Below are 15,335 nucleotides of genomic sequence, written 5' to 3' on the forward strand. Positions count from 1 at the left end.
TCAAAAAACTTTGATTGTACATGCAATAACTCTTGTCCTGATATCAATACCATGCCAAAAAAAAAAACATATTCAACCTTGTTACATTTGAAAACTAGTTGGTCCCATTTTTTTGTTTATCTTGTTTTTGTGCTCGGAAAGGTTTGAAGGTCCCCTGCATTTTAACATCATCTGTCAAGCTCTAGGACATCAAAAGGTCAGGTTGATTCATAGCGATGGGAAAATTGTAGAATATTCTATCTGGAAGGGATGCAGCATTTTGGCGCTTTTGTGCCCAAGATAATCTGCAATGAATATTAAAGAAAACGAGTCAGTTTTGGTACAATCTAAGGAAAATAAATGGTATATAATCAATAGAAAAACTTACAGCGAACCACCTCCAGCAGGACCGACCGCTTTGAAAAGAGACACTGCTGTCATAGCAACGCCATTAGCAGCTCCTCTTTGGTTTCGATCCTGTAGTTTAAAAAGTTTAAGACAATTTGTTGAAGATTATAAGCTTACTAACCATAAAGCATAAATGAAGCAAGGAAGTGGCAATGAGTAAATCAAGAAAAGAACTTCACCACAGCATTGTTTTGCAGAATAAACAAGCAAGTTGCGATTGACACCTAGTCATACAAAAATAATAATCAGGGTCAAAAAAGGGCAACAACAGCTGAATGTTTTTCATCCAAATAGATCAATCCAACCAATTTGTTGAAGATTTTCAAACTACATGTGCACTTACAGAAAGAAAACTCCTGGTTGTAGATGCTAAACTGATCACCACGCTGAGGCCGAGCCCTGATAACATTGCTATAAAAGGGTAACTTGCCAATAGTGGTATGGATATAACCTCCATTTAACGAAAGATTGTTACAAGAGAATAGGTGGAAGCAGAGAGTATGCATAGTGAGTTTCCACTGTAAATATGGGAATATGGTAACCGTGAGTATTATATGAAGTTTCACTAAGAATTTATTTTATTTGGAATTTTTTTATGATTATAGAATTGAAAGGTCATCAAATACAATTCTGAATGTTATAGATACCTGTGATTTCCAGAACTTCACCATCATCCCCAGTTGTGTAGCCCAGCCCTCCAAGTTTTCTAAGGCTTTCAGCCCATAATGAGAATATCTACTAGAAAAAAAAAATTTCAAATATAGTCACACTTGTAAATAGAGACAATGCACAAGTGAGTGCATAAAATAAAGCTGCTTCTACAGGAATGAATCTGTCAGTAGTCCTGGCTTCTGTGATTAAGGTAGCAGTGAAGAGTAATAGCTTAATAGGAATGAGATACGAGATATACCTCAGAGTAAGCCATGTCATGAAGTGAGAAAACACAATAGACAATGCTGGAGGACATCAAAGGCCAATTCTTTAAGAGGCTTTCCTTGGAAGGTGGTTTCCTTTCTGTATCATCTGTTGCAGCTTCAAAGCATCATACGAATCAAGATATTAACACGATTTGAAATAAAGATAAAAAAAATAATATAGTTTTAATTAAAACCCCTTCATCGCTCCTTTTTTTATGAAAAGTTTTGATTAGGATAGAGGACACTTGAGAACAGAAGGATCACAAAATAAACAATTCTAGGATGACTGTAGAATGACCGTTAAGTTATTTTAATACCAACTGAGTTAATTAATTAATCTTGATACTAATTAATTTATTATTTTAATACCAACTGAGTTAATTAATTAATCTTGATACTAATTAATTTATAATTGACTCTGGTTTTGTTGTTTGAAGGGGTAAACCATTTTTGATTGAATTACATTTAATGTTTTATTTCAGCTTCTATAGTTTAAAATTCATAGTTAATTTCCAAGAGTTCCCGTCTACCCCGTAATGATATCAAACTGAATGTCCTTTTTTTTTCTTCTGAAAACCTTTCCGTATTTCTACAGCTCCATACACTTCTCACCAACCTCCCAGCTAGCTAGGGGGTAAATAAACCGCAACCCCAAGTTGGCATTTTAGGACACAGATCATGCATGAAACTAACTAATGCAAGCAGTCAAGTTTTTAACTGGCAATGACATAAAACCACCACATTCTGCCCAGATGTTTACAAAATAAGGAACCAAATTTAGAGTGTGCCTGATTGTCTGATAGCTGGAGTGATCCATCTAGCTGGAATGATCGATCGATTTGAACAACTACTCAAAGAATTAAAATGTATATAGTCAACGTGACCTTGATAATTCAGTTGCTCTGGTTTCTACTGGAGCCAATGACTATCCATTCTATTTTACGGCCAAGAAAGGTTCAAGAGATGTGAGTAGTTCTTACCCTAAATAAAGAAAGTTTTACAAGTACTTTTTTACGTTGAACATGTAGCTTTTTAACTTGTATTTTTTGCAATTTTTATTTTATATGATAGGGGCTGCCTGCTTTCACTGAAGGACTTGTGAACCAGCTTGCTGCAGACCTACAACGTATTAATCTTCTAGGAGTGAAAAAAGTTGTAGCAGCAACACTACCGCTTCTAGGATGCTTGCCTATACACATAATTCCACCAAATACGTATCAGAATTGCGATGAAGAATACAACAAAAACGCCAAGATTCACAATCAGCTATTGCAGAAAGCACTGGAGAAATTGAACACTGATGATGGAAACAAAAGCACATTTGTAATTCTTGATCTCTATAACGCTATGGTTTCTGCTATTGACCAATTCAGACAGAATGCAGGTAATCTCTGCTCATGTTTTTTTTTTAACCAAAATTGTTTTTTTTTAATGCAACTCAAGTTAATGTTTATATAACCTTTCTTCTTTCTACTTGTCACAGCAAACACTGCGTGCAAGAACCCACTGCAGCCATGTTGCTCGAAGACTGTTGAGTACATATGCTCAGCGGAAGGACTATGCTCGAGTCCCAAGTCATCTTTCTTTTTTGATCTGGCACACCCTTCGGACAATGGCGCCTGGAATGCTATTTATTCATTTCTGCAAGGTTCTCTTAACAAAGATCTGAAAGTTTGAGGATGGTTCCTTATATTTGCATACATTATGTGCAGTCAGTCTTCGGTTTCATCCCTTGTGATTGTAAAATATATTATCATCCAATATCATAGTCACTTAAAAACTTACTAATTTACAAGAGTATGGATAAAAAAACTAATTGTGCATTAAAAAAAGATGCATCTTACGAGACCCTGTAAACTAATTGTGCATATTTTTTTATAAAGAAAAAGTAATAGCTAAAGTAATTTGTTCATACTTTAAGAATAAAATGCACACAAAAATTACTATTGGGAAATGTATTGTTGGTTTTATACCCTTCTTTTTCCTCTTTGTGCTTTGTTAAAATTACTAGAGAAACCCTAACAATGAAAACCACTAAAACAAATACTTTAAGGCAGAGATGAATCGTACGAGACCCTGTAAAGTTCACTCCTACAAACACCAGATCCCAGCGCATAAAAGGGTTGCTCATGTCGTACCTTGATGCCCTCAACTTTTTGTCTTTTGAGGATTTTCCAGTGCATTGATCTGAACAAAATGGTTTTGGTTCCAGATATATATATGCCAAAAGTAATAAAAATATTAATTTTCAACAGCTAGCAGATACTGATAATTCCCTAAACCACTAAAACCTTCTTCTATAAATAGTGAAGACAAGTCTTTTGTGCCTGCATTTAAAAATTTCGGCTTCGTAGTTTCATTTCTTTTCTTTTAATTTTAATTTTTTTTTAATCTAAAATATTTCAGCATTAAATTTATGCTTTTTTCGCATTTCTTTTCTCAACAGCTTCTTTGGTTTTAATTGCTTTGAGTTATGTAGTTAAATATCACGGTGACGATGCTGTTGCTTCTGTTATCGCAATTGAAACCATGATTTGATTATTTGGTTTTTTAAGTTCAGTTATGATTAGCATCGTTAATCAGTTATCTTATAATAATAAAAAAATTATTGCAAACAATCAATCAATTAATGCAAACACTGATGGAATTAAAAGTCGGGCACGTAAATTTTATAACAATATTATGATTAGATATGTGTCAAAAGTGATGGTGGAATACCACCCTTATTATTTCAACTATGCTTATTATTTTTCTTTCAAATTCTGGAATATATAGGGTTAAAGATATGAAAAAACCCTATGAATCATATTATGATATTTTTATTTTTTGGGTTTTTATATGTCTGGGGTTTTATTGAGCTCTTATGATGCTACTATGTGAATCAAGTTTTGGCTTTGTTATTATGATGAGAGTAAGTATTGAATTATATGTCCAATACTTGTAGGAAAATTATACCAGACATATAAAAGAGAAAACTTGATTCACATAATAGCATTATAAAAGCTGAATAAAACCCCAGATATATAAAAGCCTAAAAAATAAAAATATCATAGGATGATTCATAGGGTTTTTTCACATCTTTAACCCTATATATTCCAGAATGTGCAAGAAAAATATTGAGCATAGTTGAAATAACAAGGGTGACAACCTCTACCATCACTTTTGACACATAATATTGTCATAAAATTTTTGTGTCCGATCTTTAATTTCACCAGTGTTTGTATTAATTAATTAATTGTTTGCAAGAGTGTTTTTTTCATTATAAGACAACTGATTAATTAATGATGTTAATCACAACTGAATTTAAAAAACTAAATAACCAAATCATGGATCCAATTACAACAACAAAAGCAAGAGCGTCGTAATCATGATGTTTAACTATATCACTTAAAGCAATTAAAATGAAAGAAGTTGTTAAGAAAATAAATGTGAAAAAAAGCATAAATGTAATACTGAAATATTTTAGATTAAAAAGAAAATATTGAAACTTAAGTAAAGAAACCATGAAATAAAAGAAAAATAACCACGAGAGATGATGCAGGCACACAAGTAAGTCTTGTATAAGACTACTTATAGAAGAATGATGACCTGAAATAGTTATGTTTTGAGGATTGTATTTTACAATTTTTTTTGGTGAAATTGATCGATTATGTGCATCCAGAGTAGGAATATGTCATCTCTGCCTCCAAGTACTTAAATGAGGTTTTAATGGTTTTCATTGCTGGTGTTTCTGTGGTAATTTTAGCAAAGCACAGAGGAGAAAAGAGAAGGGTACAAGACCAACATTACATTTTTCTCCGGTAATTTTTTAGGGCATTTTGATATTAAAGTACAAAAGAATTACTTTAGCTATTATTTTTTCTTTACCTAAAGCTAACGTTTTCTTGTGTTTGACTAAATAAATTATTTTATATTTCCCTCTTTTCTAAATTTGATGATCAATCTTGTTTAAAAGAGTTGAATTGTAAAAGGCTAGAATTCATTTTAGTAGCCTGGCAAACGAGTCCTGTGTATTGTCAAATCGTAATCGCAATCTATAAATAACAACACTATATAGAAACCTTTCAAGCCCTGAGTCATTTCAAGCAAAAAAAAGAAAAAGAATATAAAAAAGAGACAACCTACCATTTAAAATCCAAGATCAAGAAAATAATGAATGGTCTAGACCCACTATATATATATATATATATATATATATATATATATATATATTTCTTTTTTAATGATCTTTCTATAGTTTTTTAAATAAAAATATTCTGTGAGTTTGTGGTCACTGTTTTCTTAACTATAAAACAGCATATTGTTTTATTTTCTCAGTATCATATAATATATGATATATAATGTTTAATTTATGATTAATAATGACGCGATTAATAAAATTTAGCGCGCCTTTGTCAATTAGTAAAAAAGAAAGATTAGTAAACGGATAATTCCTTAAAGCCTCAGAATCATCAATAAAGACTAACCAAGGAGACTAAATCTTCATCACTAACAACAAAATACACGAGGAACAAAATAAAAAGAATATACCTCATGAGCAATGTGCATTCTCCCAGAAGGTTCAAAACCATCATAGCAAATGGGTAGTGGTTTTTTCTCGAGAAGATTACGTGGTTCATCTTCTTGAATACATTCTTCACCAACGCTTCTCACAAGTTGAAACCTTTCCTCTAAACTTAACAACCTGGAAATCAAAGCCCATCAACAAAATCCAAAAAAGATCACAACTTTACACAAACCAGTTAAAATTTTCATCAGAAGAAAAGATATAGAGAGAAAATAATTACTGGGGTGTAGTGGGATTTGATGAGGATGAAGCTGAAGGGGTGACAGTGAGGGATTGCATCTCACAGAGAAAAAAAAAAGAAAAAAAAAGGGGGCGGCTGCTGATGTGAAGAAATGGAAGGGGGGGGGGGTTAAAGGAGATTCGAGAAAAGATGGAATAGGAAGACGTGTTTCCAGAACAAAGAAGATACGTGTTCTAGACCTGCTACTCTACTTGTTTAAAGTTTTGTTTTTAATGTTTTAAAAACATTAATTTTTTTTTTAAAATTAATATTTTTTTTAGTATTTTTTAATATGTTAAAAATAATTTTAAAAAAATAAAAAAAAAATTTAATTTAATATTTTTTTAAATAAAAATAACCACAATTCTGCATCCAAACACTAACACATTGTACACAGCTAGAAGCTGGAAGATAGAAGACCATTTATTTAGTTCTACTTTCCTTTCCTTTTATCTTCAAAAAACAAAATTGATTCTATGAATCATGAGCAAAGCCCAAGCATATAAGTCACATCAGCCGGGCCTAAATTGGGTTGGAGCTAAGCCCATGCTCGGTCAAAGTTCAAGCTTCGTCCTCTTCATTAGAATCCAACATTATTAAAACAAAAAAGGCATAGTGCTGGTATTATGTTTTTACTTGTATTTGGTTATATTTGTTTAAAAACATATTAAATTAATATTTTTTTAGTATATTTTTATTTTTATTTTAATATGTTAATTTTATATAAAAAAAATTAAAAATTACTCTGATATATTTTTAAATGAAAAACACTATATACCACAATACCCAACACATTCAAATTATTTAAGTTAATAATTTGTTGTACAAAAAACAAATAATTATCATAGTTTTATACCATTTTCATATAATAAGTGCTTTGATATTTTATGTAATTTATAATTTTATAAAATAATCTCAATCAGGTTTTCCCAAAAAAAAAAGTTGATTAAATGATGTGATTTCCGAATTCCTACTAAAAAACAAAATCTCTTTAATGGTTTGTTTGCTTTATGATCTCTATTAGTTATATACCTACTACTTGTATTGTTCGATGCGACCACTACTGGAATTAAAGGTCGGACATGTAAATTTTATAATAATATTATGATCAAATATGTGTTAAAAATGGTGATAGAGGCTGTCACCCTTTTTATTTCAACTACACTTATTATTTTTCTTTCACATTTCAGAATATATAGGATTAAGAATGTGAAAAAAATCTTATGAATCATCCTATGATATTTTTATTTTTGAGCTTTTATATGTCTGGGGTTTTATTCAGCTGTTATGATGCTACTATATGAATCAGGTTTTGGCTTTGTTATTACGATGGGAGTAGGTATTGAATTGTATGTCCATATTGGTCATGAAATCAATGACCAATATCACTGCCTATTTTACTTAGCAATTTATGTTGGTCTCTGTCTGTTTATAGCCAGAGCTACAATTCATTACTAGTATAATAAGAGGCTAAAGATAAAAGAGCGGGAGCAAATACCTCAGCCTACAATCCATAAGAGGAAACAACATGCTTGAAAGAGGAATAGCGAAGGCCAGAAAAATTTATTTATGTATTTTTCATTTTAATTTAACAGTAACTTTGTTAATATATTATGTTCATTGGATAATATTTAGTTTTTTGTATGTTAATTCAATAGTGTACTTTTGTTGTTGAATATTTATGTAGTTTAACTTGGTATTATTCAATCAGCAGTGCCAATATAGAGGCTTCTTGAATTCAAGTATTACAACACTGTGGAAGCTGTAAGATGTTTATGTATATAGTTTTAACTCTTTAACTTGTGGTTTGGAAATACAGGGGGTGTTGCGAACCAGGAAGAATAGTAGCGAGAAAAGGATATTCAAACCAAAACAGCATTGATTAAACGATGCGAACACTGATGGAATTAAAAGTCGGGCACGTAAATTTTATAATAATATTATGATCAAATATGTGTTAAAAGTGGTGGTAGAGACTGTCACCCTTTTTATTTCAACTATACTTATTATTTTTCTTTCACATTCCGGAATATATAGGGTTAAGAATGTGAAAAAAAAAACCTTATAAATCATCCTATGATATTTTTATTTTTTAGGCTTTTATATGTCTGGGATTTTATTCGGCTGTTATGATGCTACTATATGAATCAGGTTTTGGCTTTGTTATTACGATGGGAGTAGGTATTGAATTGTCTGTCCATATTGGTCATGAAATCAATGACCAATATCACTACCCATTTTACTTAGCAATTTATGTTGGTCTCTGTCTGTTTATAGGCATAGCTAAAATTCATTACTGGTATAATGAGAGGCTAGAGATAAAAGAGCGGGAGCGAAGACCTTAGCCTACAGTCCGACAGAGGGAACAACATGCTTGAAAGAGGAATAGCGAAGGCTAGAAAAATTTATTTATGTATTTTTCATTTTAATTTAACAGTAACTTTGTTAATATATTATGTTCATTGGATAATATTTAGTTTTTTGTATGTTAATTCAGTAGTGTACTGTTGTTGTTGAATATTTATTTAGTTTAACTCGGTATTATTCAATCAGCAGTGCCAATATAGAGGCTTCTTGAATTCAAGTATTACAGCACTGTGGAAGCTGTAAGATGTTTATGTATTTATTTTTAACTCTTTAACTTGTGGTTTGGATATACAGAGGCTGTTGTGAACCAGGAAGAATAATAGCGGGAAAAGGATATTCAAATGAAAATAGCATTGATTAAACGATGCGAACACTGATAGAATTAAAGGTCAGGCATGTAAATTTTGTAACAATATTATGATCAAATATGTGTTAAAAGTGGTGGTAGAGGCTGTCATCCTTATTATTTCAACTATACTTATTATTTTTCTTTCACATTCCAGAATATATAGGGTTAAGAATGTGGAAAAAACCTTACGAATCATCCTATGATATTTCTATTTTTTAGGCTTTTATATATGTGGGGTTTTATTCAGCTGTTATGATGCTACTATGTGAATCAGGTTTTGGCTTTGTTATTACAATGGGAGTAGATATTGAATTGTCTGTCCATATTGGTCATGAAATCAATGATCAATATCACTACCCATTTTACTTAGCAATTTATGTTGGTCTCTGTCTGTTTATAGCCAGAGCTACAATTCATTACTGGTATAATGAGAGGCTAGAGATAAAAGAGCGGGAGCAAAGACCTTAGCCTACAGTCCGACAGAGGGCACAACATGCTTGAAAGAGGAATAGCGAAGGCCAAAAAAAATTATTTATGTATTTTTCATTTTAATTTAACAATAACTTAGTTAATGCATTATGTTCATTGGCTAATATTTAGTTTTTAGTATGTTAATTCAGTAGTGTACTGTTGTTGTTGAATATTTATTTAGTTTAACTCGGTATTATTCAATCAGCAGTGCCAATATAGAGGCTTCTTGAATTCAAGTATTACAGCACTGTGGAAGCTGTAAGATGTTTATGTATTTATTTTTAACTCTTTAACTTGTGGTTTGGATATACAGAGGCTGTTGTGAACCAGGAAGAATAATAGCGGGAAAAGGATATTCAAATGAAAATAGCATTGATTAAACGATGCGAACACTGATGGAATTAAAGGTCGGGCACGTAAATTTTATAACAATATTATGATCAAATATGTGTTAAAAGTGGTGGTAGAGGCTGTCACCCTTTTTATTTCAACTATACTTATTATTTTTCTTTCACATTCTGGAATACATTGGGTTAAGAATGTGAAAAAAAACCTTATAAATCATCCTATGATATTTTTATTTTTTGGGCTTTTATATGTGTGGGGTTTTATTCAGCTGTTATGATGCTACTATGTGAATCAAGTTTTGGCTTTTGTTGTTACGATGGGAGTAGGTATTGAATTGTCTGTCCATATTGGTCATGAAATCAATGACCAATATCACTGTCCATTTTACTTAGCAATTTATGTTGGTCTCTGTCTGTTTATAGCCAGAGCTACAATTCATTACTGGTATAATGAGAGGCTAGAGATAAAAGAGCGAGAGCAAAGACCTCAACCTACAGTCCGACAGAGGGCACAACATGCTTGAAAGAGGAATAGTGAAGGCCATAAAAAATTATTTATGTATTTTTCATTTTAATTTAACAATAACTTTGTTAATGTATTATGTTCATTGGATAATATTTAGTTTTTAGTATGTTAATTCAGTACTGTACTGTTGTTGTTGAATATTTATTTAGTTTAACTCGGTATTATTCAATCAATAGTGCCTATATAGAGGCTTCTTGAATTCGAGTATTACAACACCGTGGATGCTGTAAGATGTTTATGTATTTAGTTTTAACTCGTTAACTTGTGGTTTGGAAATACATAGGGTGTTGCGAACCAGGAAGAATAATAGCGGGAAAAGGATATTCAAATGAAAATAGCATTGATGAAACGATGGCTTTCTCAATAACGCTCAACTTACCCTTCAGCTTACACACACTGTTTAAATAAAACCACTGCAGTACTAGTCTTGTGTTTTTAATTTTGTTAGTTGTTACTATTGAGTCTCGTGTGCTGGTCTAACAAAATCTAGAATCTTCTCTCCGTTACTATATCTGTAGCAGTTTATGTAACAGAGGGGAATATCAAATGCAATATAATTATCGTGTTTCTCCCCTTCTATTCCCTCTTCTCTTTCCTCATCTCCCTTCTTCGTTCCCCTGTTATTCTTCGTACTCTTATGTTAGCTGGGAAGGCCATTGCCACCCTAACAAATCAATTGGATTTTCTTCTCATTGGTTCACTCAAGATTCAGCTTGCAATAAGTGGTATCAGAGTCATTGATCTTCAGACTTCAGCCATAGCACTAGACATGAGGTCCCAAGATCTTAAGAAGTTGGAGGATTCCTTCGATGTTGTAAACAAGGAACAATCAATGCGACATGAACAAGTTTTAACGTTGTTGAAGACCTATGGATACCTATTACACACTACCAAATCGACTCAAGATACTAAGATCGAGAAGCTCAAGGAACTCATCAGCGTAATAGCTTACTAACAGAATACACTACTACAGAGGATATAGACGAGCACAATGGAGCGTAGTCCTATGAAGGATTACAGGACATTCACCTTAGAGGTTCTATTTCGAAAACAAGTTGTTTTGGCGAAAAAGGGTAACCTTTCTATAAGGTACATAAACCTAGAAGAGATTTTCCATGTTTTGATCGGGAAGATGTTCACAAATGGATGTATAAATATAATCAATATTTTGACATGGAAGAAATTAAGAGTAGAAAAGGTTAAGTTGGCTTCTTTTTATTTAGATGAAATGGTTTTATACTGGCATCAAAATTTTACTCAAACAACAACAAAATGGCATATACTACCCATTCCAACAACACACTCCTTACAAAAACCAACTAGATCAATACGACACAAAGACCTAGAAGAAAGAAGGGCCAAAGAACTATGCTTTTGGTGTGATGAACGATTTATTCCAGGTCACCGATGCAAAAATAAGCGACTGTACTCTTTATGCATAATTAAAGATGATAAGGATGTTGTAGACAGAGAAGGTGAAGTAAATATTGTTGAACATGACTCTCGTATTCCCCATATTTCTCTCAATGCTCTGAAAGGCACGATGGATTGCCACACGTTAAGAGTAACCGAGAAGGCTGACAAACACCCTCTATACATCTTGATTGATTCTGACAGCAGCCATAACTTTCTCAACAGTACGTCTGCCAATAAGCTGCAATGTATAACCACTCCCATCAGAACCTTGGTGGTAGAAATAGAAAATGGAGGTACTATACACTGCTCAGCAATGTGCAAGAATTTTAGATGGAGAATGCAAGGAGTGAATTTCATGCCAGATGTATTCATTATCAATTTAATTAACTGTGACATGGAGTTGGGTATCCAATGGCTAACAACACTAGGTAATATTATATCTAACTTACAAGGATCTCTTGATGTCCTTCAAATGGCACAGTCAAGACATATTACTTAAAGGCATCGACTACAGCAGGGTACAGGCCATTGAGTTGACACAACTTAACAACTTGATGGTTAACCCTACTCAATTAGCAGGTATGAGTCTCTACAATTTGACACTTATTGAGGACAAAAACAGTGTTGCAAGCTCTATGTCACGCTCAACCATAAGCAACCAGAAGGAACGAGTAGCCCTAGAAGAATTACTTGATTGTTACAAGGAATTATTCAAGGAACCTAAGGGACTGCCTCCCATCAGAACTCATGACCACATTATTCCTACGAAGGAAGGTGCTCAAGCAATCAACCTTAGACCCTATAGATACTCTGGGGGTGCAAAAAGGCATATTAAAAAAGATGGTGGATGAAATGCTCGAGTTTGGAATCATCCAACAGAGCAACAACCCCTTTGTTTCCCCTGTTGTTTTGGTTAAGAAAAAAGATAGGTCCTGAAGACTCTGTGTTGATTACAGGGCTCTCAATCAACTTACCATCAAGGACAAATTTTCAATACCTCTAGTGGACGAGTTATTAAAAGAGATGGTAGGTGCAATGGTATTTTTAAAGGTGGACTTACGATCTGGTTACCACCAGATTAGAATAACTCCTCATGATGTGTTTAAGACAACATTTTGAACTTATAACGACTACTATGAATTCTCGATAATGTCATTCAGGCTTACCAACGCCCCTGCCACCTTTCAGAGCTTGATGAATGAAGTATTCAAGAAACATCTAAGGAAGTTTGTGTTAGTATTTTTTGATGATATTTTAATCTACAGTAATTCAAAGACCGAACACCTGCAACATTTGCAAATAGTCTTTGAGTTACTTAAAATGCATTAGTTGGTGGTTAAGAGCAACAAATGGGTGTTTGGTATCCCTCAAGTGGAATATTTAGGGCATGTAATCTCCAAAGAGAGAGTAGCTACTGATCCTAAAAAGATTCAAGCCGTTATTGACTGGCATGAACCTTAGAATGTCAAATAGCTACGAGGATTCCTAGGTCTGACTGGTTATTATCGAAAGTTTGTCAAAAACTATAGATCCATTAGCAAGCCACTCACTCAGCTACTAAAAAAAGATGTGTTTGCCTGGAAGGAATATGCATTCAAAGCCTTCAGAAACCTAAAGAAGGTCATGACACAACCCCCAGTTCTCTCCCTACTTGATCTTAACAAGCCTTTTGTGGTTGAAACAAACACATCAAGATCTAGTATAGGTGTTGTACTTATATAGGAGGAACACCTTATCACATCCATCAGCAAAGCCTTAGGACCTAGACAACAAGCATTATTGACCTATGAAAGGGAAATGTTGGCCATTCTACAAGCGGTTACCAAATAAAGACACCACCTCTTAGGAAGATATTTTACGATCAGAACAGATCATGTTAGCCTCAAGTACCTACTGACACAAAATGTATCCTGCCCCTATTAACACATCTGGCTAGCCAAACTTTTAGGCTTTGATTACGATATTGAATATAAAAAAGAAAAGGAAAATATTATTGTTGATGCTCTATCTAGGTACACCAGTAGTGAGGTGTTCACCCTTACATTGTCCACCATTTCAACCAACCTGTTAAAGGAAGTAAAGGCATCATAGGCTACATATAGCACCTTATTAAAGATCATAACCCATTTGAAAAAAGGATCTTAGTTTACATCCACATTATACATGGGTGAATGGGCATCTGTATAAGAAAGGCAAACTGGTAGTGGGCAATAACTCTGACCTGCAAGGTACTGTAAGGTAAATTAATCTTCATTTATTACGACTCTGCCATAGGAGGGGCCACTCTGGTGTTATTGTCACGGCCAAATGGTTGGGATCATTATTTTATTGGAAGAAACAACAAAAGCACGTGAGAGCCTATGTGAGGGAGTGTCACACCTGTCAGAAAAACAAAAGCGAGAACATCCTAACACTTTGTCTGCTTCAACCTCTCCCTATACCCTAGACACCTTTTATGGACATCAACATGGATTTCATTGAAGGGCTACCCAATTCAAAAGGAAAGAACGTTGTTTTGGTCGTAGTAGATAGGTTCAATAAGTATGCCCATTTCATTGCTCTATCTCACCCTTATACAGCTGCCACAGTGGTAGATGCTTTCATGAATAACATCTACAAACTACACGACTTACCTGTATCTATAGTGAGTGACAGAGACCCTGTGTTTCTAAGCAGATTCTGGAAGGACCTATTCGCTTACCAAAGAGTTCAACTGTTACATTCTACAGCCTATCATCTCCAAATAGATGGGCAGACAAAAGTGGTGAACCGGTGCTTGGAATAATATTTGAAATGTATGACAAGCAAAACACCAAATCAATGGTCCATATGGTTACCCTTAGCCGAATGGTGGTACAACACCAGCTATCACTCATCAATCAAGTCTACACCATTTTAAGTTCTATATGGTCAGGTTCCTTCAATCCACATTCCTTACCTGCCTAAGGATTCTAATATAGAAGCTGTTGATAGATAATTAACAAAGAGGGAAGACATGCTCAAGACCATTAAAGACAATCTCAAGCTAGCTCAACACCGCATGATCCAACTAACAAACAAGAAGCGCAGTGAATGAATCTTCAAGGTGGGGGACTGGGTTTACTTAAAATTACAGCCCTACAGGTAACAAACGGTGAGCAGAAGGGCTTCACACAAGCTGGCAGCCAAGTACTATGGTCTTTATCAAGTAATTGAATGCATAGGGGCGATAACACACAAACTGAGCCTTCCCAAGTTCGAGTGTTATACACCTAGTGATCCATATCTCCCAATTAAAGCAATATGCAGGAAATAAGGTAGTGCACGACAACTTACCTGCCCAAAACTCAGATATGGAGTTGCAACCCCAAGCCATTCTTGACAGAAGAATGGTCAAGCACCACAAGCAGACAAATACACAAGTTTTAGTTTACTGGAAAGCCTTATCACCATCTAAAGTCACCTGGGAATTTGCTGACGATCTCCTTATGAGGTACCCACGGTTGTTCCTTGAGGACAAGGAAATTTTTTTGAAAGGGAAAAGTATTGTTGTGAACCATGAAGAATGGTAGCGGGAAAAAGAATATTCAAACCAAAAGAGCTAACGCTCAACATACCCTTCAACTTCCACGCACATTTTAAATAAATAAAACCCCTGCCGCACCAATCTTGTGTTTTTAATTTTGTTAGTTGTTACAATTGTGAGAGTCTCGTGTGACTAAGCTAACAAAATCTAGAATCTTCTCTCCGCTACTATATTTGTAGCAATTTACTTAACATAGAGAAATA

The 15,335-nt window shown here is 33.8% G+C and overlaps 1 protein-coding gene across 10 annotated transcripts; it reads right to left on the reverse strand.

Annotated features, from left to right (window-relative positions):
* On the reverse strand, positions 1-6,450 carry LOC112326072 (probable peptide/nitrate transporter At3g43790). Of its 10 annotated transcripts, none has more exons than XM_052456221.1 (8): positions 6,092-6,450; positions 5,835-5,988; positions 1,298-1,419; positions 1,035-1,125; positions 731-838; positions 567-611; positions 368-456; positions 1-284 (listed from the first exon to the last, which is right to left on the reverse strand). In XM_052456221.1, exons 3-8 carry the CDS (start codon positions 1,315-1,317, stop codon positions 182-184), a joined length of 456 nt encoding a protein of 151 aa, XP_052312181.1. In that variant the 5' UTR covers positions 1,318-1,419; positions 5,835-5,988; positions 6,092-6,450; the 3' UTR covers positions 1-181. The 10 variants fall into 10 exon arrangements, 8 of the variants coding, with proteins under 8 accessions (XP_052312181.1, XP_052312182.1, XP_052312184.1 ...); XM_052456222.1 differs by having other exon boundaries at positions 1,298-1,410; positions 6,092-6,449; XM_052456224.1 differs by having other exon boundaries at positions 1,035-1,122; positions 1,298-1,410; positions 6,092-6,448.
* Between the last annotated feature and the right edge of the window lie 8,885 nt (positions 6,451-15,335).

This window comes from Populus trichocarpa, chromosome 10, assembly GCF_000002775.5.
Source record: "Populus trichocarpa isolate Nisqually-1 chromosome 10, P.trichocarpa_v4.1, whole genome shotgun sequence".
In the NCBI taxonomy this organism is placed as follows: Eukaryota; Viridiplantae; Streptophyta; class Magnoliopsida; order Malpighiales; family Salicaceae; genus Populus; species Populus trichocarpa.

Excerpts from the sequence above, each read along its gene's own strand:
- LOC112326072 (XM_052456221.1), bottom strand. The coding sequence starts at position 1,317 with ATGACATGGCTTACTCTGAG. Across the intron at positions 457-566 it reads TTCTGCAAAACAATGCTGTG|GATCGAAACCAAAGAGGAGC; the intron begins GTGAAGTTCTTT and ends TTTAAACTACAG. Across the intron at positions 285-367 it reads CCTGCTGGAGGTGGTTCGCT|ATTATCTTGGGCACAAAAGC; the intron begins GTAAGTTTTTCT and ends TATTCATTGCAG.